This window comes from Purpureocillium takamizusanense, chromosome 4 (assembly GCF_022605165.1).
Source record: "Purpureocillium takamizusanense chromosome 4, complete sequence".
In the NCBI taxonomy this organism is placed as follows: Eukaryota; Fungi; Ascomycota; class Sordariomycetes; order Hypocreales; family Ophiocordycipitaceae; genus Purpureocillium; species Purpureocillium takamizusanense.
Genome location: NC_063071.1, coordinates 2,592,291 through 2,616,724, shown reverse-complemented (window position 1 = coordinate 2,616,724; position 24,434 = coordinate 2,592,291). Strand labels below are relative to the sequence as shown.

The 24,434-nt window shown below is 58.3% G+C and overlaps 7 protein-coding genes across 9 annotated transcripts; 2 read left to right on the top strand and 5 right to left on the bottom strand.

Moving 5' to 3' along the window:
- Positions 1 to 398: 398 nt before the first annotated feature.
- Positions 399 to 3,633, top strand: JDV02_005443 (uncharacterized protein). Of its 2 annotated transcripts, none has more exons than XM_047986745.1 (2): positions 399 to 1,315; positions 1,477 to 3,633. In XM_047986745.1, the coding sequence occupies exon 2, from the start codon at positions 1,982 to 1,984 to the stop codon at positions 3,479 to 3,481; it is 1,500 nt and encodes a 499-aa protein (XP_047842728.1). In that variant the 5' UTR covers positions 399 to 1,315; positions 1,477 to 1,981; the 3' UTR covers positions 3,482 to 3,633. The 2 variants fall into 2 exon arrangements, with proteins under 2 accessions (XP_047842728.1, XP_047842727.1); XM_047986744.1 differs by having other exon boundaries at positions 399 to 1,958; positions 2,037 to 3,581.
- A 7,028-nt stretch (positions 3,634 to 10,661) lies between these two features.
- On the bottom strand, positions 10,662 to 13,495 carry JDV02_005442 (uncharacterized protein; the record flags this gene model as incomplete). Its single annotated transcript, XM_047986743.1, has 3 exons — positions 10,662 to 12,895; positions 12,955 to 13,199; positions 13,260 to 13,495. 3 exons carry the CDS (start codon positions 13,493 to 13,495, stop codon positions 10,662 to 10,664), a joined length of 2,715 nt encoding a protein of 904 aa, XP_047842726.1.
- A 111-nt stretch (positions 13,496 to 13,606) lies between these two features.
- Positions 13,607 to 13,924, bottom strand: JDV02_005441 (uncharacterized protein; the record flags this gene model as incomplete). Its single annotated transcript, XM_047986742.1, has 1 exon — positions 13,607 to 13,924. The coding sequence occupies one exon, from the start codon at positions 13,922 to 13,924 to the stop codon at positions 13,607 to 13,609; it is 318 nt and encodes a 105-aa protein (XP_047842725.1).
- A 3,903-nt stretch (positions 13,925 to 17,827) lies between these two features.
- JDV02_005439 (uncharacterized protein) lies at positions 17,828 to 20,601 on the top strand (the record flags this gene model as incomplete). The annotated part of the gene is made up of 1 exon (XM_047986740.1): positions 17,828 to 20,601. The coding sequence occupies exon 1, from the start codon at positions 19,840 to 19,842 to the stop codon at positions 20,599 to 20,601; it is 762 nt and encodes a 253-aa protein (XP_047842723.1). The 5' UTR covers positions 17,828 to 19,839.
- Positions 17,986 to 18,189, bottom strand: JDV02_005440 (uncharacterized protein; the record flags this gene model as incomplete). Its single annotated transcript, XM_047986741.1, has 1 exon — positions 17,986 to 18,189. The coding sequence occupies one exon, from the start codon at positions 18,187 to 18,189 to the stop codon at positions 17,986 to 17,988; it is 204 nt and encodes a 67-aa protein (XP_047842724.1).
- A 1,092-nt stretch (positions 20,602 to 21,693) lies between the features above and the next one.
- On the bottom strand, positions 21,694 to 22,754 carry POA1 (ADP-ribose 1''-phosphate phosphatase; the record flags this gene model as incomplete). Its single annotated transcript, XM_047986739.1, has 1 exon — positions 21,694 to 22,754. The coding sequence occupies one exon, from the start codon at positions 22,752 to 22,754 to the stop codon at positions 21,714 to 21,716; it is 1,041 nt and encodes a 346-aa protein (XP_047842722.1). The 3' UTR covers positions 21,694 to 21,713.
- Positions 22,755 to 23,024: 270 nt separating this feature from the next.
- On the bottom strand, positions 23,025 to 24,169 carry JDV02_005437 (uncharacterized protein). 2 transcript variants are annotated; one of them, XM_047986737.1, is made up of 2 exons: positions 23,859 to 24,169; positions 23,025 to 23,734 (listed from the first exon to the last, which is right to left on the bottom strand). In XM_047986737.1, the coding sequence occupies exons 1-2, from the start codon at positions 23,993 to 23,995 to the stop codon at positions 23,182 to 23,184; spliced, it is 690 nt and encodes a 229-aa protein (XP_047842720.1). In that variant the 5' UTR covers positions 23,996 to 24,169; the 3' UTR covers positions 23,025 to 23,181. The 2 variants fall into 2 exon arrangements, with proteins under 2 accessions (XP_047842720.1, XP_047842721.1); XM_047986738.1 differs by lacking the exon at positions 23,859 to 24,169 and having other exon boundaries at positions 23,025 to 23,825.
- Between the last annotated feature and the right edge of the window lie 265 nt (positions 24,170 to 24,434).

Below are 24,434 nucleotides of genomic sequence, written 5' to 3'. Positions count from 1 at the left end.
TTGTGGCTCACCCGTCTTGCCCTTGTGTGCCCATGTCTCCTCTGCCCTGTCATGCCTGCCCTGCTCGCCCAGCTGCTTCCCAGCTTTTTCCCAGCTGCCGGGCCAGCTCCTGTCGCTCCTGCCCAAGCTGCAGCATGCTGACGAAAGGGGAAACCAGGCTGGGTCGCGCGTGCCTTCTCTCTCCTTCTCCCGCCAATCGTGTTGCGACTGGCATCGGTGCCGGCACGGAGGTTGCCATGCCTGGTACCTATTACAAGTTCGAAGATTGCGGCGATTCTGGGGTACTGGCGTACGCTTTGGGGACTACACGCCCCCCCCCTCTTTTCACCTGTCTGTCCGTCGTCCATCCATCCACCGCATCCATACTGTAGACAAGGAAGGGGACTGCGAGAAGGAGAGAGAAACTTGGTACCTGCTAGGTGAGCGTGAGAGCCACTCGCTCCCACTCTCCACAACTTCCACATCACCTCTCGTCGTCACTAGTACTCCTCTTCCCTCCCTGGCCGGGTCCCCATGCCACCAACGACACCGCCGGCGCCAGCAGCATTGGCACCAGCATCAGCACCAGCACCGCACCGGCACCGGCACCAGCACCAGCACCAGCATCAGCATCAGTGTCAGCGTCAGTGGAGCGCCAGCAGCGGTACCCGGCACCGGCAACGGCAGCGCCTGGCGTGACCGCGCTGGGCTGCCCTCCGTTGCGACGCCATCATCAGCCCCTCCCGATGTACTCGTACAGTCAAGGCACTCGTCCTTGTACTCCCCCGCGGCGGTTACTGCGCTCGCACCCTCTCGTCCCGTCGCCTCTGGTCTCGCCGGCGCTGCTCTGCTCCCCGCTCTCCGCCCTCTGCCCTCTCTGCCCTGCCTCGACTCGAGTCTGTCTGCTCTGAGGTGTCTGCTCTGCCCTTCCCTGCCCTGCCGGCTGCCTCTCTCCACTTCCCGCCGCTTGACAAGCACGACGCACGGGGCTGCCTCTCCTCCACACCTGCTGCGACCCCATTCCTCATGCGTCCTGTCCCCAGGCCCTCCTCGCTGCACCCCGTTGTCGCCCTGGGCGGCGGGGGGTCGAGCGAGAGACGTCGAGGGTCCCAGACTCCCGGCCAGACAGAACAGGCGTGGCCTGCCCTGCCCTGTCCTGCCCTTCCCTGCCCTGCCTTGTCTGTACCGGCGGCGGCGGGTGGTGGCAACGAGCCCCGGATCACCGGTCTCGTCAGGCTCGGTAGATGACCACGCCCAGCTCTCAGGGCCACGCCGTGGCGACCGCCATAAAGCCAGCCCTGTCCCGCCATTGTTGAATGGCCCTACTCCGTATGTTGTATGTCGTGGATGTTTTCTATCTTCACCATCTTTCCTCTGGCACAGCACCTTCCGCCTGATGCCTGGCATTTACACCTGCGAGTGTCATTCGCTTTTAGAGTTTGCAAGATCCTAACTATCCGCGGGACGTCCCGTCGCCTGCTCCCTCGCCACCTTCAGTGCCTCGGCCTTGGTCTTCACCGAAGCTCTTGACAGACACTGCATAGCGCAACGCACAAGTCGACGCTGGCGTGTTCCTCGGATTTTCAGCCGTCGGCCGCTTCTTAAGCCTCGCGACTCGGCTGACGAGTTTCCGACGGCAACCCGCTTCTCATCATATACAACTACTTCGTAATCTTTATATGAAGCCTCAGGCCCTCGCGGACGCCCCTTGACGACGGCACCAATCACCACGGATTTTGGACAACAACTGACCTGGTGGACCCCTCTCTCCCTCTCTCCCTCTCTCTGCGGCGGCACCATGTCTTCCGCATCGAGCCCAACCTCCGCCATGACGCCCGACTCAGAAACAAGCAACTACATGCCTGTCTCGCCATGTTTTGACAGTCAAGAGCATCGAGCAATGGTTCGCCACCTGTTATCCAAATACAGCAGGCATGAGATTGATCAGCTACTCGAGGAGGTAGCTGGCGAAGCACAATGTACGTGAAAGCCGCTGTTGCCCATGTGGCTCACGGCCGATGATCCAAGCTGGGAATCGTGGTTAACGGATCCCGCAGGCGAGCTGGCGACGCCCATGTTGCCGTATGCCGCCTCTTTCGGCTCCCTCGTGGCCGACAATGTCTCGGGTGTGGCGCACTCGTCGTCAACACACGTGGACAAGTATCAGAGCCTTGCTCGCCATAGATTGCAGAGGTCCGCTTCTGGCGCATCCGCTTCACTTCCATCCCAATCCTCAATTTCACCTAGGAGCTCGGTGTCGTCCGCTCCAGGGCACAGAGCAGGTGGCCGCCCGTCTTCCTACAGGTCCGATTATGCCTGTGGCTTCTGCGCCGAGGTTGGCATCACCAAGACTTGCACGCGGAGAAATGACCTTCGGCGCCACATTGACCAATTCCACAACACAAATTCGCAGTGGCTATGTCAACATCGCGGCTGCCGGATGGCTTTTGACTGGCAGACTGCGTACCAAATCCACCTCCGCAGCGAGCACGGGGGCTCCCAGATGAGGATGGAGGAGGCCAAGGTCGTCTTGTGTCCACAAACCGTCTTTGCCTGCGGCTACGAAGGTTGCCTCCAAGTCTTTGAGGCAACAGATGACAACAGCGCCGCGGCGACTTGGAAAGTGTACACGGCCCATCTCATTCGGCACTGTGAGGAGGGGCGCGGCATGGGCCTCTGGTCGTACTCTCAACGCATGCGCAACTTGCTCAGGCAGTCGCGCCTTGAAGCGCCGTGGTCGAGAACATGGCCGGAAGACGACCCCGGCCGCCTTCGCTGGGACCCAGCGTCGACGCGCACCCTGCGCAAGCTTCTCGAGACCAGGCACCTGGACAACATCCCGAAGCTCATCAACTGCATTCTACTGCTCGGGTCGGCTCAACAAGGCACCGAGCAACCGGATGTCGACCTGGACCTCCATCTCCCCGTGAGAAAGGTTTGTCCCGCCGCAGCCGTCCGGCATGAGATGCGCACAAGTTCCTCGCCGGCACAAACAGCACCGGAAGAGGATGCGAGCTGCCCCATGGACCCCAACGTGGGCCCGCACCATGATACGAACGGTTCTGAGCTGCCGCTATCGAGCGTGCCCTTCCACACACCCGCCTTCTCGGGCTATAGCGCGCACGAGTCGGTTGCGACGCCCATGACACCTCCCCCGGCCATTTTCGGTCTTGCCGGGTCGGCGGTATACCAGACGTCCAACCAACATGTTCATCAACAATACACGTCATTCAGGCCCACGGGCCGGTCGGTCAGGTCAACAACAATGGGCGCCGTTGCGCCGATGCAGCCGGTTACGGGTGGGACGATGCTCGGGGAAGACTTTGCCATGAACGACAGTGCAGCCGTGCCTCGGGGGCAGGACTACAGCTGGACACAAGCGTACCGGGCCGGTGGCCTCCAGAGCCCGACATTGACGGATGTGTGCAACGAAATGGGCAGCCCGCTGGTACCTGTGGAACAAGGCTTGATGGGGAGCTATTGCTCACCACGGACTATGTGACGCAATCAGGAGTCTTCACTCCTCGCGAAGGCATCCGCTACCGCGAATTGAGATGGGAACTATCAGCCACGCATCGTGGCAGGCGGAGTGGCGGCGACTAAGAGTCGCGAAGGGAACGGGGAAGAGGGGGACCCGACAACGGGGTTGGAGGGCGTGTGGGGGATCTGAGGGCTGCAGGGGGCAAATCGAAGAGATATTGTTGGTATATTACACCCCCGTCTATGGCGCCTTTTCAAGGCTGGAATGTAACTCGAGTTGTCCAAGGGTCACGGGCGGGCAGGGGATGGGGGCAAGACGACGAGATGGCGCGGCATGGATGGCAGATACCAGCGGTCTGTTTTTAGACTACGTACCTACCTGCCTATCCAGCGTCCTGTATGTATGTACACACTAACTACTAGCTGGGTGGTAGGGTACATGTACATGTACTTGAGTTAGTTACAGGTATGATGAGCCAGCCACGGTCAAGACCCCAGATGTTCCCGCGCGTCCGGAGCCACACACAGCGTCGGGATCCGAGTCGCGATGGTGTGCCTGCTTGGGGGTCAGCTAGCTGCGATGTCTTACCCACAACAGGCAGAGCTTGGGTTTGCGCCAAGACACGGCTCGCGCAGCACGTTGCTGCTGCTGAGACGTTGGAACCATTCACCAACGTGTTGGGTGCTCCCGAGCTGTGCAGGGAGGTAAGCAAGCAAGCACAATGCAAGGCCGTTTTGGCACGCGCGTCTCGATTGTATTCAGCATTGTGTAAGCCGAGCAGCAGCAAGGGGGGGGGGCTTCGGAACAGAGAGATTTTGAACGATGCTGCACACAGTACAGTACAGTCTAGTTAGTACCCGTTACTCTGATAGCTACTTCCTCCCATGTATCCTTTTCATGTATCCTGCTATGTACAATATAGTATATCTCGTCGTCGACTTAATGTGACCTTGGATGGAGCTACCCTTGCGATTGGTGGCTCACGATGAGAGGGCGGCGGCGGCGAGGGGGGGGGAGCGGAACGGTGCGCAGACAAGGAGGGGAGTAAAGGGGGGGGAGGAGGAGGGATCGGTTCGGTGTTGATGCGTGGGAAGCAAGGCCAAAAAGGAGGCTTGCGATGGCTTGAAGATTGGAGGGAGAGCGTGTGTGCGTGCGTGCGTGCGTGGGATTGACGATCGCCGTGGTGGTGCACAGTGGACACTATACGGCTGCGGGGGGGCAAGCAGGGATGCGTTCCCCGGGGAGGGGTGGGTAGTACCAAGGTAGGTAGGTGGGTGGGCGACGCGGGGGACGACAGGACTGGGCAGAAAGAGAGAGAGCTTATTGACAAGCAACTGAAGTAATATGTAAGCGGGGAGGGCGAGCGAGACACGGGGACGGACGACGCGCGCCGCGAAAGGGAGAGATGTGGTTTTCTCGCTGCAGACACACAGACACACAGGCTTTTGGCGTCTCAGCCGTACAGTATTTCCGTGGGAAAGGAGGGGGGGGGCTCTCCCGGGCGGAAAGGGCGTCGTCGTCGTTCCTGCAGTGACGTGAGGGCTGTTGGCTGATTGATGGTGGTGATGCGATGCGATGCGATGCGATGCGATGTGACGGCCAAGGAGCAGGGCAGGGCCCGCACACACGCGTCCAGCGGGCGCGGGTGACTAACTACCTCTATACATACAGTACATACAACGGGCTGCCAGCACGTATGTAGGTGAATAGTACCTAACAAAGTTACTAAACCTTTGGGGTACTAAGTTAGGTAGTTAGTTGCTATATTGACGAACGTGCCATGGTAAATCGTACGTGCAGTATACGTGGTGGCCCAAGCAGCATTCAAGGCAAATTCATGTAATCAAACTATAAGAATTTCATAGATCCCGAGGCCAAGTGTCGCTTGGGGATTCTCCGCAGACACTAACCACCAGTTTGGACTTGGACGCTCCACGATGATGTTGTTGATGCATACGTACAGTACGTACGCACACGATGATGGCTTCACCATTGACCGAGCGTCCCGAGGAACTCGAACAGCCAACCGGAGCTGAGGAATTACCTACCTGTACGTACATACGCTGTCATCATGCCTCATGTATGTACGTACCCTCGCGCGACTAAGCACTCGATGACAAGGCGCCCCCCCCCTTCAACGGGATCGATCCACGGCTCGTCGTCTTTTTCCATGCGTTCCGGCGCTCACCGGTTCCCAATCCCGTCGAGCCTTGGCCCTCTGGGTGACGACGCGCGGGGGGGGCGACAGGGACGGGGACGGGGAGCGGGCTGAGGTTAGGGTGAGAGAGTGAGAGTGAGACCTGCGATCCCCCCCCCCGGCGCCTTACTCACGCATTACCAACCCCGCCACCCCTGGCTCCGTCCTCTGTTTCCCTACCTTGCCTTACCTATGCCACTCCGTTCTGGGATCTCCCCATCTCACCCACTGCCGGCGCAGGGCACCATAATTAACGGGGAAGTGCAGCGCCCGCGGCACGCAAGGCGAGTCGCGCGCAGGGGCTGGCTGTGATGATATCTTGCACCACGACTATTACCCAATATCTATCCCGTGAACGAAAATTCTGCCTGTATACCGCACGGCTTGTTCATCCGGATCCGGATTTTTTAGCCCCGTCCGCAATCTCCGTCCGATGCTTACCGTAAACTACCATGCAACACTGGTGTCTGTCATACGCACGCTAAGTGAATCGTGAAGGCTCTACATAGGTACTGCCGCTGCCGCCGCCGCCGCCGCCGCCGCCGCGCCAGGGGGCCATCATTGTCGTCGTCGAGCCTCGGAAGACTCGGCTCGCCCAAAGTCACCCCCCCTCCCCTTCCCGGTGCCGCGACGAGCCGAAATGCCGTGGACGATTTTGGATGCCGCGGCGCTGCGTGCGTGAGGTGATTGATGGCCTCGACAGAGCGTATAGGGCCGCTTTGGGTGTTACTAGGTAAGGTAGTTATTATGTGGATACCTTGCCGTAGACAAAACCCCACGTACTCGTTACATGCCCAGTAAAAAATAAATAATAAAAAGGAGTCGTGACACTCACTGCCCCTCCTGTTCCTACGCAGCACCGGGTTAGTACTAATCGAAGCCCTCGGACGCATCGTTCGTTCGCTACAACCCCCCCCTCTCCGCGCATCGATCCCGCCCCGGTCGTGTCGTGTTACTCGACGCCTGGCACACCACTCACCACCACCCAGCAGGTGTAACGGTTCACAAGCCCGAAACAAAAAAGGAAGGCTCTGCTAGTTACTACTTTGTAAGTTTTCGTGCTACGTACGTACAATACCCCCGACGTGCCAGACTCTTTTGTCTGTCCGCGGGGAGGGGGGGTCCGAAAGGGCTCGGCCGAGAGCCGGATGTCAACCTGCCAAAACGCAACGTCGTTATCGCTCCCGACTCTGGGCGGGGGGGCGAGTCGAGTCCAGCACTGCGGAAAGGGTTTAGTTTAGCCTCGCTCGCTTCTGGGTTGTACATACGCTCCAACTTGAGATGTCAGGTGGTATTGCACGATGGTGATTGATGCTTCGCCGCCGCCACCGATCGGGACTAATGACAGACGCTCGCCCGGAGTAGCAATCGCTTTTTGGCTTGATTGATTGACCTCAAGGGGGCGGTCGGTCTGTTGACAGTCTACGAACTAAACAATAAAGCGCCACCACATTAGTTAGTTGGGTGGTAAATACGCAAGCCCCCCTCCTCTCCTCTGAGGATCGCCGTCCTAGCGCTGGCGCCAAAGCTATCTCGGTCGGTCCCCTCTACTCCGTACTTTGGCGTCACGGAGTGACTTATACAGGAGCTCTGCAAGTACTCATGACGCCGGAGTGGCGCTACCGCCACCCGTCCGGTCCGCCCCAGACTATTGTCACTAATAACCTTTCCGGAAAGGGCACACGGATTGAGACCTTGCCGGTGAATTTAGCCAGGAGGGATGATGATGATGATGATGATGATGGATGGCGATGGCCCCGTGGTCTACATCGGATGGCCACTTGGTGTGTATCGGGGCCGCACAGCTTTTAGCTGCCAATCGAACCGTTCGATGGGCGGATCAAGGCTGCTAGTAGCTGCTCGGCCATCTAGATAGTAGTCGATGTGCCGGCCGCACGCACGTAGCTTCTCGATTTCTGTCAGTGAATGGGACTAGCGTCGCTTAATGCTTCGAGCCTTCCCCCCCCCCTTGCGTCAGTTCGTCTTGGGCTCTACTAACTTACTAGCCACTGAGGCCAAGCTTGGAGCGGCGACCGAGGTTGCCCAAATTCCAGCCTCGGACCGTGGCTCTTTCGGGGACCAGGGGCCAAGCGGGCGCGACGCTCCGCTGCATTGTTCGCCGTGAGGGTAGGGGACGTTTTCCATTTCGAACTTGGTACTGCGTGGGTTCCTGTGTTGACAGTTTCGGGGGGGGGGGGGTTGGGTTTCAGTGCATGAGACTGAGAGGGTCGATGGAGAGCGCAGCTTAAGACGAGATACACCAAACATGTCACAACGCTTATGAGAAGTCTACAAGTGCTTCTAGGGGTAGCTAAATGGCGTGAGTTGCATCACATATAAGCGACGTAGATGATTAGAGGCAAGCCGCCGACAACCCTGAGCTTATATATAAAAGGCCACTGAGTACTGTGGAGGGTTCAGCATCTGCGTGTCTATCTATACCAAGCAACCTATAGATCCGGGAGGGTAGGGGGAAGGCTGGAGATGAAATAAACGCGTCATCTTAAGGACATGTTGAGCACTTATAGTTGGCGCCATGTATCCATCAGGGGTGCCGCGTACGGATATAGATGCAGAGAGTACTTCATATAGAACATATTTTCATTTTACCTTTCCCGCGAGCCAAACTGTGCCCTCCACTTCTTTAAGCACTTACACAGACCGTCGCGCAACATGGACATGTCCGGGCTGACTGGTCGTTGCCTTGCAGTGACCAAGCTTCTTCTACCTATGGACGCGCAGTGTTCGTTGCCAGTGACGGCCCCTCCCCTCCTCTGAGATTCTTTCATTTATACATAACACCGTTCCCGCATATCGTTCAGAGCTGCCATGGCAGAGGCATAGTACAATGCATGCAGCACGGCCAGGCCCCGCCGTGAACTTTCATGTTGTTAACACCGGGGGGAAACCAGTGTGCAGACTCTCGCTTGCACCAACTAGGTGCGCTGGAAAGTGTGCAATATCCCCGCCGTCTGCGACATCAGACATCCCCTGCACCACCAGGTCTTTTGGTTCTTCTCACGCCCCTCCGAGAACATGCCCCCCGCCCCCCCTTTTCTCGAGTGCTATGCATCTTTACCACCTCCGCAATGAAAGTTCGTTGAAAGCACTCACCCCTGAGGTTTTGTCGAAGACTCAAAGACACACACCACGCTGCTCTTCTGGTCATGATGAGACTCATTCACTCCGCATCCCCCGCGTCCTCCCTCGCGTTGATCAAGTGAGCATCCAGAAACACACACGCGCGACGGGCTGGGTCAATCAAGCGCCCGCCCAGCAAGCCTCAGTAGCTAATCTGTCTTTCTTTCTCCCTCCCTCCCACACAATGACCTTGTTGTTTTACGTTCCGATCCCCCTCGAGCGCGCACGCCCAGGGGAGGGCGCGTGGGCGCGTGGGAGGGGAAGGGGGAGGCAGGGTTGGCCTCTTCCCCAGTTCATCTTCTCGGTTTCAGACCCGTCATCTAGAAGGTTTCTGGAAAACATGAAAAAGTGTTCTGGTGCGAAACAAAACAAAGGGCTGTAAGCGCAGAACAGCGCGCGCGTGTCGCCGCCGCCGCCGCCACCACCACCACCCCCCTCCGGCCTGGGGGTGGCGGGGGGTTGACGATGTTTCTACCTACCTGCCTACCGACCTACGTAGTGGCTTATAGCAAGAGGACGATCGTGTCTTGTGTTACCTTGCGTTCTTGTCCTTGAGAGTCAATCTCAATGTCTCATGGCCATTGTTACACACACCCGCGCAGGGGGGGCTGGCGGCGGTCAGGGTTCTCTGCTTGAGAGCTGTGTGAGACCCGGATGATGCCTGTGACTCCATGTTGTCCGTCGACATGACGATGCCCCCCCCCATCTCTCCTCCCACGCCGCCCCCCCTCGTGGCTAGCCGGTGTTTGTGTGCAAGACACCTGTCTGTCTGAACCACGCCTTTTTGCGCCTGGCGCGAGGTCACTACAGCGTAGTATTTCGAAGAAAAACAGTCTGCGACATGCGTTCTAGAAGTCTCCTTCGCACCGGTGCGACAGTCAGGTCAGGTCAGGTTCGGCGCAAAGCGCAGCCCGGTGAGTTTGCAAGGGGGGGGGCATATAGATCCGGACCATCGCGGAGGGCGGGTGGGCGGGGCCGAGAAGACTGAGCAAGTGGGGCCGGGCCGGGGCTCTGTCCGTCTGGCCGTCCGTCCGATCGGCGGGAAGTGAGGGAGGCAGGGAGTAGCAGGGAGGCACACACACACACCGTGAGCAGCAGGAGGCATACCAAGTACGCATTCTGTACCTTTATTGCGTCTCTACTTGTATACATTGCGATGAGACAGCTAGGCAGCTCCATAAGGACCGTAACGTATCTGACGATGGGGTCAGGTAGGCTGCGGGGCATGCATATAAAGAGTTTATACCATGTTTGTTCATCCAGTCCGGCAAAAGTGCCTCTGGCACCCCAAGGGACTCGTTCTTGATCGGTCCATCCGTTCATCTGGCCCTTAGTCACGTAAACCAACAAACATACAGCCGGGGTCGCTATTCAGTGCCTACCTCGGCTGTGTCGCCAGTCTATACGTGCTGCTTGCGCCGTAACTCACCCCGCTCCCCCTTACAAGCAATTGGAAACATTCTCTTGACGCGCTTGTAGTGAATCAACCGTCTATCAGCCTCAAAAGGCATGTCGCTGGGGAAACCCGACCCCATCTTCTTCATCCGTACGCTCGCACATCCAATACCCCAGGGCAACCAACGCCAATCAAAAACATGCACCAAGCCGCAGCCAAACTCCGAAACGGCCGTGAAAAGGGTTTGCAGTGTACAAGTGTGCAGTCGCTACCCCTTTCAGTCCCGAACCGCCTTATGCAGTAGCATCAAGCCATAACACCAAACAGCTCATGCAAAGACACATCATGTGTCTCCCAACTCATACAAAGACAGCGCGGCAACCTAGCCAAGTCCGCTTTTCTCCAGTCGCCGCTGTAAGCAAAAGACAAATGTATCGATATATACATGTACCCCATGCGAATGTGCCTCACTCGGTGGGTTCATCGTACTGCCAGAGTCGCTTTCGCTCCGCCCCCCACCATTGCGCCACCTGGTTCGCCTCGGTGAGCCAAGCCGCCGCATCCTCGCCGTCATTTCGCCTCACGTCGGACACGAGGCCGTTGATGGACCACTTAGACCGCGGGTGCTTCTCCAGTGGGTCTCGTTCCATGTTCGTGAAGACGTATTCACTCTTGCCGTCGAGGGGCATCACCACCCGCCACGGCGCGTCCGCCGACGTCACTGTCAGCATCTTGCCGCCGGGGTTCACGACGCCAAAATTCCAGGCTCGCCGTCCGCGATACGTCGACTTGTAGGGCCGAATGAGAGACTGGCCCTCGTAATCCTGGATCAAGTCCGATGCCGCCGCCCTGTCCTTGCTGTTCAGGGATCGTGTATTAATGAGAAGGTCGAGGATCGTGGGCAGAATGCTGATGGACGTCGAGTTGACGTGATGCTGCACGCGCGGGATCTTGGGGTGACGGAACGTAATGGGCACGCGGAAGTTGCTGATGTGCCCGTTCTCGTAAGTGCCCGTTTTCTTGTGGTCCTCCTTGAATGCCTGTCCGTGATCGCCAACGAAGACAACCAGCGTCTCGTTGGCTACACCAGTCTCCTCGAGCAACTTCATCAGGTCGCCCAGCCAGGCGTCGGTCCACCGTATCGTGTTGAGGTACTTGTTCATGTCCTTGTGCGCGTCAGCTAGACCGCCATGGGCTGAGCCCATGTACTCGACCGTCTCGAAGCCCTCGGGCGTCGCCCACGGGTGGTGCGTCGTGCTCGTAAAGTGTGACAAGAACATGCGCTGGTCGTGGGCTGTCGCATTCGTAATATAGTCGCGAATGTAGCTCTTGAGCGCCGTCTCAGGGTACCCAAAATAGTTGATCTCTTGAAGATCGGGGTTGCGGAACGAGTCCACCTTGAGGCGCTTCTTGGTCACAATGTGCTTGAAACCAATGCGGTCGTCAAACTGGTCCTGTCTGTCGTACCCATCGGTGACGGACTGGAAGAAGGCGGGATACCACTGATGCTCGCGAAAGTCTTTGCCCGACGAATTGCCCTTCATCCTGTTGAAGAGCTCGAGGAGCTGAGGCAGACAGGGCTGATAGTTGGGCAACTGCGACTCCTCAAACATGTCAACGGGCATGGGCCAGAGGCCGCAGTGAATCGCGGCCGTGCTTTTGGTCGAGACGCTGCTGGTGGTATGGGCGCCAATAATGTTGATGCCGCCGTACCTGGGCTCGGTTTTGTCGTCCCACTCCTGTGACATGCCCGCAAGAGCCTCGCCCGCACCATTTTGAAAGTTTCCCGACTTTCCCGTAAGCCGTTCAATGTTGACTGTCAAATTGGCAAACCTAGCATTCGCTGCGTCTAGTTCGATCTCCTCATGCGACTTCATGAGCAGCTTGTGCAAGTCGGATCCGTACTGCAGAGGAAACAACTCCTCCCGCATGCTCTCCATCTGTATAAGGGCAATGTGTCTTATGTTGACACCCTCCAGGGCCTTTTGAAGCGGCTGCAAGAGATCCGTGTCCAGGTTGCTGATCTTCATGGGGTCGTTGACAGGGTTGTAGAAAGGGTCTTCAATGAGGGGGTCGGGGCACCGGTCGCGACCTGGCGTGGGAGTGGTCGCTGGTAGGCCCGTCGCAGTTGCGGAGGGGTCGGAATGAGCGGCTTCCTTCGCTCTCTGCCTCTGCTTAGGGTCCCAGCGCTCGAAGCCGGAGGGTAGGTTGATAGGTACCCAGTCAGGCTTGCGCTCGCGGTACTGTTGGATGAAGCGGTTGTCGACGCCGGCGGGTGCCCACCCCTTGAATTCGCCCTTGGGCTTCTCCCATAGCACTTTATCGACGAGGTCGGGAAGTGGCCAGGTGCTGCCATCGCAGCTAATGGTCTTGCCTCTAAAGATGTCGAGCAAAGGGAGGGGGAGGGTTGTCAGTACACGGCCATAGGGCCCATCCGTGTCAAAGATGAGTGCCGAAGCGAGGAAGACGGCAATGACAGTGCCGGCCAGAAAGGAGGAAACGACCCGTCGACGCGCCACCGGGCGTTCGGGTGGTGGGCTGCCATCGCCGACAGGGAGAGTGCGGTCGCTGGAAGCATCATCGTCGAAATCAGAGTCGGAATCATTGCTGTATATCTCTCGCATGGGCAGCAGAGAGTTCTCATCACCATTTCCCTTGATAGGCTTTGTTCGACCCAGCTTTCCGGTGGTCCAGCGTAGCACTGCAGGTAGGGGTTAGCAAGGTGACGCAGGTAGGACAGTGCAAGACGGTTGAACGCACGAGCGAGCATGCGGGCCTCTACGGCGGCAACAAACGCGCTGATGGAGCGGCACAAAATGCCCTTCAAGATCCAGGCGGCGACGACAATGGCGCTACCGATGGCCATGGCCGTGCCGGAGCCGCTCATGAGAACCTTTCGGCCCTCATCGTGCAGTGCGAAGGCGGCTGCGTCGGCCCATTCAATGTCGCCGCCCGTCTGCCACCAGAAGCTAAGCTGCGACGTGGCAGCGAAGAGCGTTGTGGTGCTAGAGCCGGCTGTCAATGTGAAGAAAAGGAAAGAGAAGGAGGAGCACGTGCGCACATACCTGATCAAGCAAGCGGCGGTGACGCCGAGAACCGAGAGCAGAATGCCATTCTTGCGGCGCAGCAGTAACCACTCGGCGGAAATGAGCAGCAAGTCGGGAATGAAGAGGATAGGCAGATAGATGGCGAAGGCGACGGTGTTAAACGAGTGTGCGTTCTGGCTCAGGCGGAGAGCCTTGGTGGAGAGGACCGAAATGCAGAAGACGGCGAGGACGAAGCAGGCGAAGGTTGGATGCATGCCGGGCCAGCATCGATACAGCTGGCGGGCGTCACCGACATGAGCCGGCAGCTGGGCAAGTCGAAGGGGGGGATCTCGTCGTCGATTGAGGCTCGGAATCGGGAGTGGCGGCTAGCGGGCCGGTGGTTGTTGTTGGTCGTTGGCGATGGTGGCGGCGATGGCGTCGACAGTGGCGGCGGTAGCGACGACAGTGACGACAAGGACAACGACACAGCAGCCAAACCAATGCGTCCACTCTAAGCGGGAAACGAGTGTCGTCGTTATCGTCGTCGTCGTGGTCCAAAAAACGCAACACGTGAGTTTGGGGGGAAGCACCAGGTATACTCCTGGCTTTGGAACGAGGAGGGGAGGGAGGAGGGAGAAGAAGAATGACTCCTTTAAGAAACGTGGGCAAGGTTGGATTAAGCTTCCATAGAAGGGCCGCAGCATGTGAGGCGGGGATCGAGTGCTGGTGCGTGGTGGTGCAGGATCAAGCCCAGGCAGGCCTGGGGCGCTCGATGCGAGATGCGAGATGCGCAGGTGCCGCCGGAGGGATGGAGATGGCGCGGGTGGTGGGCCAAGGGGGGCGTTCCGCGGCCGGAAAGGGGGGAGGGTCCAGACGGGGAATGACAGGCAGACAGTTGTTGATCGGCAGGCGGTGCAGGTCGAGGAGGGGGACGATGGATATTGCTGTGTCGTATCGTATTGTGACTATTGTGCAGTTCAGGATTATAGGTACCGTGGAAGGCAGCAAGTAAGTACTATTGGATGGCACCCCCGCGAGAGAGGAGGATGAAAAGAAGCGTCACGAGCAGGCGCAAGCTCATCGGAGTGAATCAACCAATTCGAGCCAGGGGAGACGCCCCGAAGAGGCAAAAAGCAAAGGACAATCTAGCTCAGGCCGGCCAGCCAACCCTGCGTGGTGGGACGAAAGGGAGGCGGACGGGCCCAGCAGCAGAAGATGGGCCGATGATGGAGCAGGATGGCTGGTGATGCGGCGATGCTGTTTCTGGCTTGGAGACGGACAGACTCCGAGGCGGCCGCCCTCCTCGAGCACGGGAACCTTTGCTGCAGAGGGCAGGATGAGAATGCTAACTGATACGTAAGGTAGTTGCAACAAGAATTGGGGGTGGTGGGAGACCTGCCCGCTGTTCACCAACTACTACGTAAAATACTGCAAACGATGCTGTCATGCAAGTCGTGCCATGGCTTGCTTTGCTACTACCTATGCCATCCATCATCTTGTGCATGTGTCGTATGTTAGTACTAATAAGGTAGTCAAGGTACCCGAGTATACTGCCATGTCATGCTACTCGGGCCAGGCAGCCACCTCCTAACTTCGCACAGGCACCCGGGCATCCATCCCTCCCTCTATACCTCACACACCTTGGTACAAACCGAGCGCCGCCAGGAAGGTGACAGCAGGCCACCAGGAAGGTGCGCACCTGCCTCGAACAGACCACTCGCCGTCGCGACGGCGCGCACACGGTGTTCCAAGTATCCCGTACTCTCGGACAGGGTATCTGGCACTTGGTATGTGCGCGCCGGGCGAGCCAAGGTCAGTCAGTACGTACCTTTCCTAGTAGGTATGCCGTGCTCCGATAACTGCCTTCCTTTGTACCTGGTACGTAGTGTACGTACGTGGTCTACCGTGTGGGGAAAACGCCCGCCTGCTCGCCTTCAAGCTCCCAAGTCTAACGCGATGCAAACCTCTCTTGCAGCTCCACCACACAACTTGCACCGCGCCCGCCGCAGCAGCGCAGTTTGGGGCAGCGCGCCTCCCCTCGACCTCCTCCACCAGGTCCAGTAGCTACCGCATCAAAAATACGACGACACGATTCCGCTAGTGCCGGGTTACTCCTCGTCTACCGACTGCGCCGCGGCCGATGAGCCAAGATCCGCCGTCCAGGTGCCTCTCCTCTCTAGGGGGTGGGTAGCTGTTCATACCTGGATTGTGCTGCAGCACCAAGCAATTTAGTGTATTATCCGGGCGCCGCTATGGCCCGTCCCCCCTCCACACACAGGACTGACGCCATGACGGACCTACCAGCCCAGCTGGGGAACATTCTCGGTCGCAGACGCCCAGCACAGACACGTCGAGCGTCTATCTGCAACGGCCAGCCGCGCGTCCGGAGACTGCCGTCGCTGAGGAACCCCCCTTTGCATTCATGCGTCGCCCATGATCCGTCCATTGAAAGGTGGCGCGGGGGAAGAGGACTCGGTGCGGCCTCTGCATTGTCGCCCAGGCCGTCGTCCGTCTTGGTCTCGGCTCGTCGTCGGCTTTGAACGACATGGAACTGCTCGCTCGCCCGGCCAAATCAACTCTCTGGTTGGGCGGGCGGGCGGGCGGGCGGTCCGTGACAGTGACACGGGCATGGAACACGGCGGCGGCTGGACGCCTGAATTATTACGGTCCGAAGGGCAGTGCTTTTATTTTGGGTGGGTTTCATCCCGTTTCCGCCCTTCCTCCCGCCCACCTCCGACGAACGTACGTACGCAATTGAAAGCGTAAGTTAGTGAACCGCCTGCTTGGCTGGCGACGCCAATCAATGCGACGCCTGACGTCAGCCAGTCCAGGGCGGTGTCGATCCACATGTTCCACGAGCGTGTTCCAGGCGATCCAGGGGGGACGAGGTGGTTTTGGAATGGAATGCATGCGGGCGGGCATCATTGTCGATATTGGGACGGCTCGTAAAACAAGTACAGTAGGGAAGACGTGGCCGTCTCCCTCGCTGGGCGACGACGACAACGACAACGACAGGGACGAACGTTGATGACGCCGCTTGCTGCCGCAGCGCGCGTCAGAGACGGCCACTTGGTCCGCCCGCCTGGCACAATTGGCGTGTCACGACGAAAGACGTCGTCCAGGTTCAATGGCGATCGGTCATTTGCGGAGCAAGGTGAGGAACAGGTGAGCTTGGTGAGGCCAGGGCCGCTGACAAGCTCCTCCCCAAGCCCCCGTCCTCCTCCCTCTACCCCTGCTACTAAAAGCTTGGCCTATCAAGGCTATGTATTCGTACGTACCCAATGTCGGACAGGTGTGGTCGCCCTACAGGGCAGTGGAGCACGTGCTGCAAGGCAGTTCCCAGCTTGCCAGGCATGTATTCAGGCCATCAAACCCGTGGGTCTTTCTCGTTCCCCCGCTGCCAAGCTCGCAAGTAAGTTCTATTCTCGTTTGCACCAGCGTGCCTAGTAGACACGTACAGGCTGTTGTCTCCAGGTGCTGGGATCCCCCCCTCGAGTGCTGGGAATCCTGCGCTGTCAACAATTACTAACCTTTCTACAGTACTAATACCATACGTACAGTATACGTACTGAAGAAGATACCTCACTTCAATCCAAATCTTCCATCAAGAGTTTAAACAAACCCTCCAACACCAAAGTTAGTCCGACAACTTGTCGTCCAATTGCGTCCTCCCCCTTCCCTCCCGTCTTTCTGTCGCCGTCGTCGTCCTCGTATCCTTTTCTTCCCTCCCTCCCTCGCCTGTTGAACTGCCGATGCAGATTTCCTCCAACGAACCAACCACCCCCTCCCCTCCCTTACTAGCGACCTTCCGGCGGCACCAACCAAATCTGCCATCCACCCGACCAGGCCCTGGGCCATGCGCCACCGAGACAGGCCAAAAGCTTGTCTTGCCGCCGCCTCGTGCCATTCGCTGCCGCCAGCCATGCTATCCGCCCCCCCCCCCCCCTCTGCTGCTTGCTTGTGCTTGCCGGTGTGGAACGAGGCCCCCCCTCCGCCTCTGCCGGCCCGAAAAGGGCAATTTGGGGGGCGAAGACCTTTGGCTGCTCGTACGACGTACCACCGCAGGAACTCAAAGTCACCAACCACTACGGAGTACTAACACTTGCCTGCTCTCATCCGCCCCCGATATGATTTGGCCTGCTGAGTAATGGCGGGGGGATGCTCTATGCCCCGGCGGCTATCGAAACACGTCAACGCCATGCTTGGGTTCGCGGGCTCCCGCCTTGTCGTCTACACAGCGCATGACAAGTCTACGCAACACCAGAAATGCAACAAAGAAAACAGGGTCGGAAGCGGTTCTCGTTTTGCCATGAGCGCAATCCACCGGGCGAGCGAGTCATGCCCGTCTGCCCGCCCAAACTTGCTCACTCATGCATGCCAGCCACCACAGCCCCGGCACGTCACGTCACGATATGCTTCTCGTAACGTGCTCTTGCAACCTGCAATTGCGCATCCAACTAACTTTGTTCGTACATGCCCGGAGCGCCTATTCACTTCGTCCGAAGAAACTTCGTAGTGACTACAGTCTAGTAAGTAGTCGAAACCACGCAACGTAAACAAATCCACCAACGTACTACCAAGCCTATACTATTGGCGCCGCCCGCGTACCTCGTGCCCAGCAGGCAAGGCACGTATGAAGTCAACCCATGCATCATGAGGTTCATGAACCCCCTCTCGCCTCCTCCCGTTCGTCTCCACCACTATACCCCCCGCGCCTCCTCGCGTCCAGCACGCCCTGGAACCAGTCCAGCACCACGGCGCTCTGCTACTTGAGCGCCGCGACGCCCGAGTGCGTGCCGATGGCGTCGTCGGCCCTCTTGAAGGCGTGCAGGTGGCCCCTGAACTGCGCGTCGTCCTCCGCGCCCCCGACAAACGTGGGCGTCCGGACGCGCCGCGCGACGCCCTCGAGCGTGTAGTTGCTCACGAGCGTCGCAAAGTCAAACGGCGACGGCTTATTGAACGACCACATGCCCTACTCCAGCCCCCAACCGCAGGTCGTCCCGGCCCAGGCGGCCGCAAGAACCTTTTGGCGCGCCATCTCGTCGAACCGCTCCTTCTCGCCGGCCGCGTGCAGCGCCATGAGCTCCGGCCCAAAGCCCGCGTGGGATCATGCCGCCAAAGTCCCAGACCCCGTCCACCGCCATGACGGCCGCCGGGCGGCGCACTCTTGTCCGCGTTCAGTATTGCGAATCTAGCGTGCCACCGTGGCTCGTTTGCGCTTATATGCAGCGCGGGACTGCTCCGTACCTCACCTTTTGATCGGATGCTAGCCCCCATTCCGCAGGGTTATATGCCTTGAGAGGTTTGGGTGAAGTTCTTGTTATCGCCCCTGTGAATGATTTCGTTAGCATTCCCAAAGCTATAGTTTCATCTCGGGGCCGCACCTACGTCTGCTCATGGCACATGTCAAGGCCACCTCTTGTACAAGTCTCTAGTTGCGTTGACAACGGTAAAGAACCATCGGCTGTACTCGGCCGCTTGTATGATGGCCACAGATACAGTTCTCCAGTTGATGGCCTTCCAGGAAGCAACGCCTCTCCGGAACAAGTCAGGGCTGGCTCCGCACACTAGAAACGCGGTTCCAATCACAACCATGGCTGTTCGAGGATTGATATATGATGCGGCGCTACTAATTGACCAGTTCTTACTACTGAGGGACTGCCTTTAGCTTGGATTTGCTTGCGTGCATGAGCGAACAGTTGGGGGGGGCAACATACTTATAAACCAGCCCTAGGCCAATGTTGGTGATATGGCTGGATATTATTTTCCCGCCGGGCGATGTTGTTTTCGCCATTGTCATCTACGTAACTGAAGCGAAGTCACGAAAGTCAGGGTGGCTTGTTTGGACCAAGCTTCACTTGCGTTCGCGACTCCCACGCGTCTGCGAAGCAACCGCGATCGGATCACGTCAGCTTGCATGACTCCCGGATACGGATTTTATTTCGCCCGTAAAGAACTCTGGGAGGGCCTCAATGTAACGTGTGTAGATATAAGGGCGGGCGCGCTCCCGATTATTTACTGTATAGACGTAAGACGCGAATGCTCCATCAAGGCCCCCCCCCCCCTCCCCCGCCCCTACTTTTCAACCTCTTGGTATGTTGCAAAGCCAGGTCACAGCGGCAGCGGCGGTATTGTAGCTCGTGAGGCAAACGTGAGCGATGGCCACCCACCCGGTTCCATGGGCTCAACAGCGCGCCTTCTATCATTAATCTATATGGCTTGTGCTCTATGGCTGAGCCACCCCAAAGCACACGACCTGTACGAAAGCCCCCGGATCTGCCTTTCTCTGGACTGGATGATGTGCCCGCTCGGGATTGCTGCATCTGACTGGATCTGGAAACTCTATTTGTTAGCGACGCTCTCGAACGGTAGGCTGCTGCCTGTGGCTATGTCTACTTCATGTTGTGCGACCGCGGGCCGGACCATGGACGGGAGTCTTCTGCCGCGCAAGAGAGGGGCGGTGCAGGGCAGTGCACTGTAGCCATCTTGAGGAGCATCATGTGGGTTGATGAATATAAATTATCCACTGGCAATCAGTTGCATCCGTATAGTAGTATACGGAGTAGTCATTTTGCGTTCTCGGTCCTTCTGAGCGTCCAGTCCTGCCAACGACTCCGGAATGGAAACTTGTCAACATGATGGCAACCCCGACATGTACGGACTAGGTATCCGTCTTGGTTTCTACTTGCAGTGGCTGAGCCTCAACCTTGCCGTCACGCTGCGTGTCCACGAGGAGATCCCCGCCATTCGATTCACCAATACGTCCTTTATCGCCGCCGAGTTTCTCGCCGTCCTCATTCAGATCTCCCAGGCGACGATCGAGCCGGTCGACATTTACATCGTACTCCTCCTATGTTATGGAGCGTTCTTGTTCCTAGCGCCACTGTATATATGGCGCATCGTCACTGGTTTCGAGCCTAGCCTCGACCCGACGCGCTGGCCTGTTGTCGAGCCGGGTATACTGGACACGCAGCTTCATTACCTGCTTCTCATCGCGGTGTCATCCTTTCAGATATGGTTTTGGGCCGTTCCGGCCGATACACGGACCGCCAACGACTGCGCGACGTATGCCTTCATCTTTGCGAAGATTCCATTGGAGAACAAGGCTTTTCGGGCCGTCAACATCTCGCTCTATTCGTGTCTGCTTATACTGGCTGCTCTTTCATATATCTCCCTGGCGAGGTTTTTCAAGAGCGCAACGGCCGAAGATGCGAATGAGAGCGATACAGAATCTTACCTTAGCGGTACAGAGTTTGGATTCGGCGATACAGGGTTAAGAGTGGGCGGCGGAGCGACTGAAGACAGGGTGAGTGTTGACGGTACCGAGAGCACGTGCTCCAACGACGACAAAGGCAGGCCCAGGTATCATCTCTCTCCGTGATCCCCCGCGGCCAAACTAGAAAGCTGACCATAGACAGGATCGCCTTGCTGCAATATGTCAGATGTTTGTTGGACCTGGCTGTCGGCGCGATCGTCGTTACGGCGTCGGAACTGACCATTCGTTGGAATCGCATTGCCAATGTGGACTTGCTGAACTCGGCTGGCCAGACGATACCCCTTGTTATCGGCACACTGATCCTGGCCCGTGTTATATATGCTTATTGGCGAAGTCGTAACAGACGGACGGCCGGGGGTAAAGTTATGCACATGCAGGAATCTCTTCACAGCGGACGACTTTCGGGCGCTGATCTGCATCCACGACAGGATACGAGCCCCAGCAGTCATGTGCGGCCGACGCGACTTCCGGGGCCCCTCGGCCCATGCGGCTGCCCTGGACCCCTGGGCTCTTCAGGGGACTCGAACAAACGCGGAACCGATAGCCCGCCGGCTCCCCCAGGACCTCCCACACCCCCAGCGCCGCCTGGTCCTCCAGGCGTTGGCATCTTACTAACAATGAGAGACTTATTGGCGCTTCAGCGCCTCCTTTCTAAAAAGGGCTCCTGAGCAAAAGCCAAGGGTGAGTGCTTTCAACTGTGCTTACAGAAGCGGCCGGAATCCGCCAACACATATCGCGTAGTACGCACTTGCGTAGTCCGACTTATAGAAGTTAGAAATGCTCACTCATCGTAACAGTATCCGGAACGCTTTGCGTACTCCATCGTGGCCTGGCCAGTCAAGTAGCTGGTTAGGATGATGACTAGCAGTGGCAGTCGGAGACGTTGGTCAAAAAGGCGGTACTCCCTATGGAAGTTCTGGCGAACATGGCTCACGACTGCATGGAGTATGCTCCAGCCTGGGGAGGGAGCGCACTCCCAAATCAATCTTTTCCAGGTCTTACAGGAGCTACCCTGCTCTCATCTTGATATGTTGTGGGTTGGTTGGTCAGCCTCCTAGTTGGTCGGCTCTTCCACTGGTCTCTCTCTCGCTCGGCCACCTATATAGCCCCTCTTCTCTCTCCCTTCATAGTCCACCAAGGTCTTCATCAGCTGTGCGCCTGTGCCCCTTTTGCCATGATACCCTTGACACTGTATCTGATACGGGATACCCGCTGGCTCACGCCGGCCCTGGCGGCGCAAGAACAACCCATCTCCCCCGCCAACCCCGAAACTCACCCCGTATCAGCGCCTGCGTCTGCTCCCACGGCACCCTGAAGGCTCCCGAGTTGAACATGGGAGAGTAGACGACGGGCGACGCTGCGTCTCCGCTGCCGGAGCCGGCAGGCTCGTCTGTCTGCGCCGCCGGTACTGCTGATGATGATGATGCCGCCCTCTCAAGGGCAGTGCGAAACTCCTTGAGGCTTCTCGCCGTCTGCTCGAGGATCCTGCCCGGCGCGTCCCTGCCGGGCTTCCCGCGCGCGGGGTCCGCCCTCCCGAAGCCGTTGCTCGTGAAGAGGCACACGATGTGCACGCGCGGGGCGCCAGCGCGCACGTCGTCGTCTTGCGGCGGGATGACGAGGCAGCGGCCCGCGATGGGGGACTGGCTCGTCGGCCACCGCCGGCGGCGATGCTGCTGCTGCTGCTGCTGGGAAGAAGTCTCGGGGCCGTGGAGCACCTCCTCGACGCAGAAGCGCTGATACTCGCGGCACGCGGCCGGGAAGATGTCCGCCATCTCCGCGGCGATGCCGGCGCCCCAGGTCGCGATGCAGTTTGTCGCGTGGACGAGGTAGCTGTCGGCGGGGAGGTCGCGGAGCGGGATGGACGCAGACTCGAGTGCGAATGGCGGGGCCTGGTCTGCCATGGTTGGGGTTGTTATGTGTATGCCCAGTCGTGCGTGTGTGATGACTGTGATGAGCCGTATCCTCTGTTGTGCCAGTGAGCGCCGCCTGATGAGCCTTGGTTTGTGCAGGATCGTGGTGCCTTTTTTGGGGGAGAAACCTTGCTTGAGGCTGAGTGAGGCTCCGATGGGCGCTTGTCGCTTTGATAAGTGAGTCATGCCGCAAACCAGAAGCTGAGCGTCGCTCGCCGCAAACGAAGCCTGCTCCGTGGTCCATAGCTGGAGGAATATCATGCCGTCTGACTTGGTTTGCGGCAGGGGTTGCGATGCCGCTTCATGCGAGCCAATGTGCTGGCATGGTATCAAGATGTAGATGGGCATGTCGCCTAGGGTAGCTGCGAGTGTCCATTGACACCACGAGCGATAGAAACCCCTTTCAAGTTGAGATGATATCGGCATGCCTCTAACATAGGCCGCTTGTATGAATTGAGTTATCTACCGCTGAATTCGAATTCTGAACGCGGGAGAAAAAAAATGTGAAGCTCTGCTCTACCAAGTAGAAACAAATGAATAATCAAGGGTTGGCATTTGAGTCTCCATGCTCCTTGATTAACTACATCATGACGGGATGGCACTCGAGGAAGCAAGAAAGCTAGACAAACGGGAGAATAGACGCTGAAAGGCGCAGGCCCTGAGAAATGACAACATGCAAAGCACGGAGGACGATCCTCGTCACCAACATCATCCTCACCGCGTTGCCATGATCCGATCCGCGCAAGAGACACACCCAATCTTGCTACCCATTTTGCTAATTCTTATCAGACTGGCTCTCCCTGAGCTCCCTTCGCACCTCCATGAGCGCCTTGCCGAGCAGGTTCTCGCCCCAATGCTCCCGCATGGCCTCCGCGTCCCTCTCCGTGAAACCAATGCCCCAAATCGCATCGTACGGGCTGGCCTCGACGATCTCGCGGTCCCCCGTCGCCATCAGCATCTCGCGCAGGCTGTCTTGGATGAGCGCCGGCGGGGGGACGACGGCCCCGTGGTCGCTTTTGCCGCCGCCGCCGCCGCCGCCGCCGCCGCCACTCTTGGTCTTATTACTCCTGAGATGATGATGAGGAGTACCAGCAGCAGCCGTGGTGGTGCCTTTCCGGGGGGCCTCCTCACAGCTCACGGCGCGCGTAAACTTGAGCACGTTGCCACGGCGCACAATGCCCTCGCGGTGCTGCACCCACGTCGCCTCGTCGAAGCCCGCGACCTTGCGCCCCAGGGCCTTGATCTTGCGCGGGTGCAGGCCCGGCGCGAGGACCTGTGCGGCGACGCGGCTGTCGCCAAAGAGGAGCGCCTTTTGGTACATCATGAAGCTTTTTTTTTTATCGTGACCCGGCAAGGTAAGCTATTGCTACTACTACTACCACCAAGGCAGGCAGGCAATTGAAGGGGGGGGGGGGGGGGCAAAAGATACGTGAAGGGGGAATCAAAACTCACTGCTCCGCCGTGTCGTACACGATCGACTCGTCCTTGTCGTCGCGGAACGGGCAGTAGTACCACTGCGACAGGTAGCCCGTCTCCGGGTCCGTCTCACGCCAGAAGTATACGGGCGGCGACTGATGCTGGGTGGACATGATGATGTTGCAACTTTCGCCTGCTTTGTTCGCTCCGATCCAAGGGTAAAACGAGGGAGAGAGAGAGATTTGTAGCGAATGGAAAGGGGGTTCCTGCACGATATACGAAGTACGAAGTACACGATGCACGATGCACGAAAACTCATCCCCATCATATACCAAGCGCTGTGACCCTCACACGCACGCATGCACATACGCAGCCCTCAAGAGTCAGAACACAGGCTTCCTCGCCTCCACGGCTGCACCGCCATCGCCCGCGAGCCCTCGCCGGGTAGCGCGCCCCGCGCCATCGCGAGGTTGACTCGCGAGGCATTCATGTTGCCGCTTGACTCACTGGTGGAGACCGTGCGCGACAGCCGGTCACTCTAACGAGCTTCCTGTGTTTTCAACGAATTGGTTGCCCTCTTTCCTACTCAGTTCCCAACGTAGTTATGACTTG

Bases quoted from the DNA above. Each gene is read 5' to 3' on its own strand.
- JDV02_005443 (XM_047986744.1), top strand. From the start codon at position 1,778: ATGTCTTCCGCATCGAGCCCAACCTCCGCCATGACGCCCGACTCAGAA. The intron at 1,959-2,036 runs GTACGTGAAAGC...CGGATCCCGCAG, and splicing joins GGTAGCTGGCGAAGCACAAT to GCGAGCTGGCGACGCCCATG.
- JDV02_005437 (XM_047986737.1), bottom strand. From the start codon at position 23,995: ATGTCCACCCAGCATCAGTCGCCGCCCGTATACTTCTGGCGTGAGACG. The intron at 23,735-23,858 runs GTGAGTTTTGAT...TAAAAAAAAAAG, and splicing joins GTGTACGACACGGCGGAGCA to CTTCATGATGTACCAAAAGG.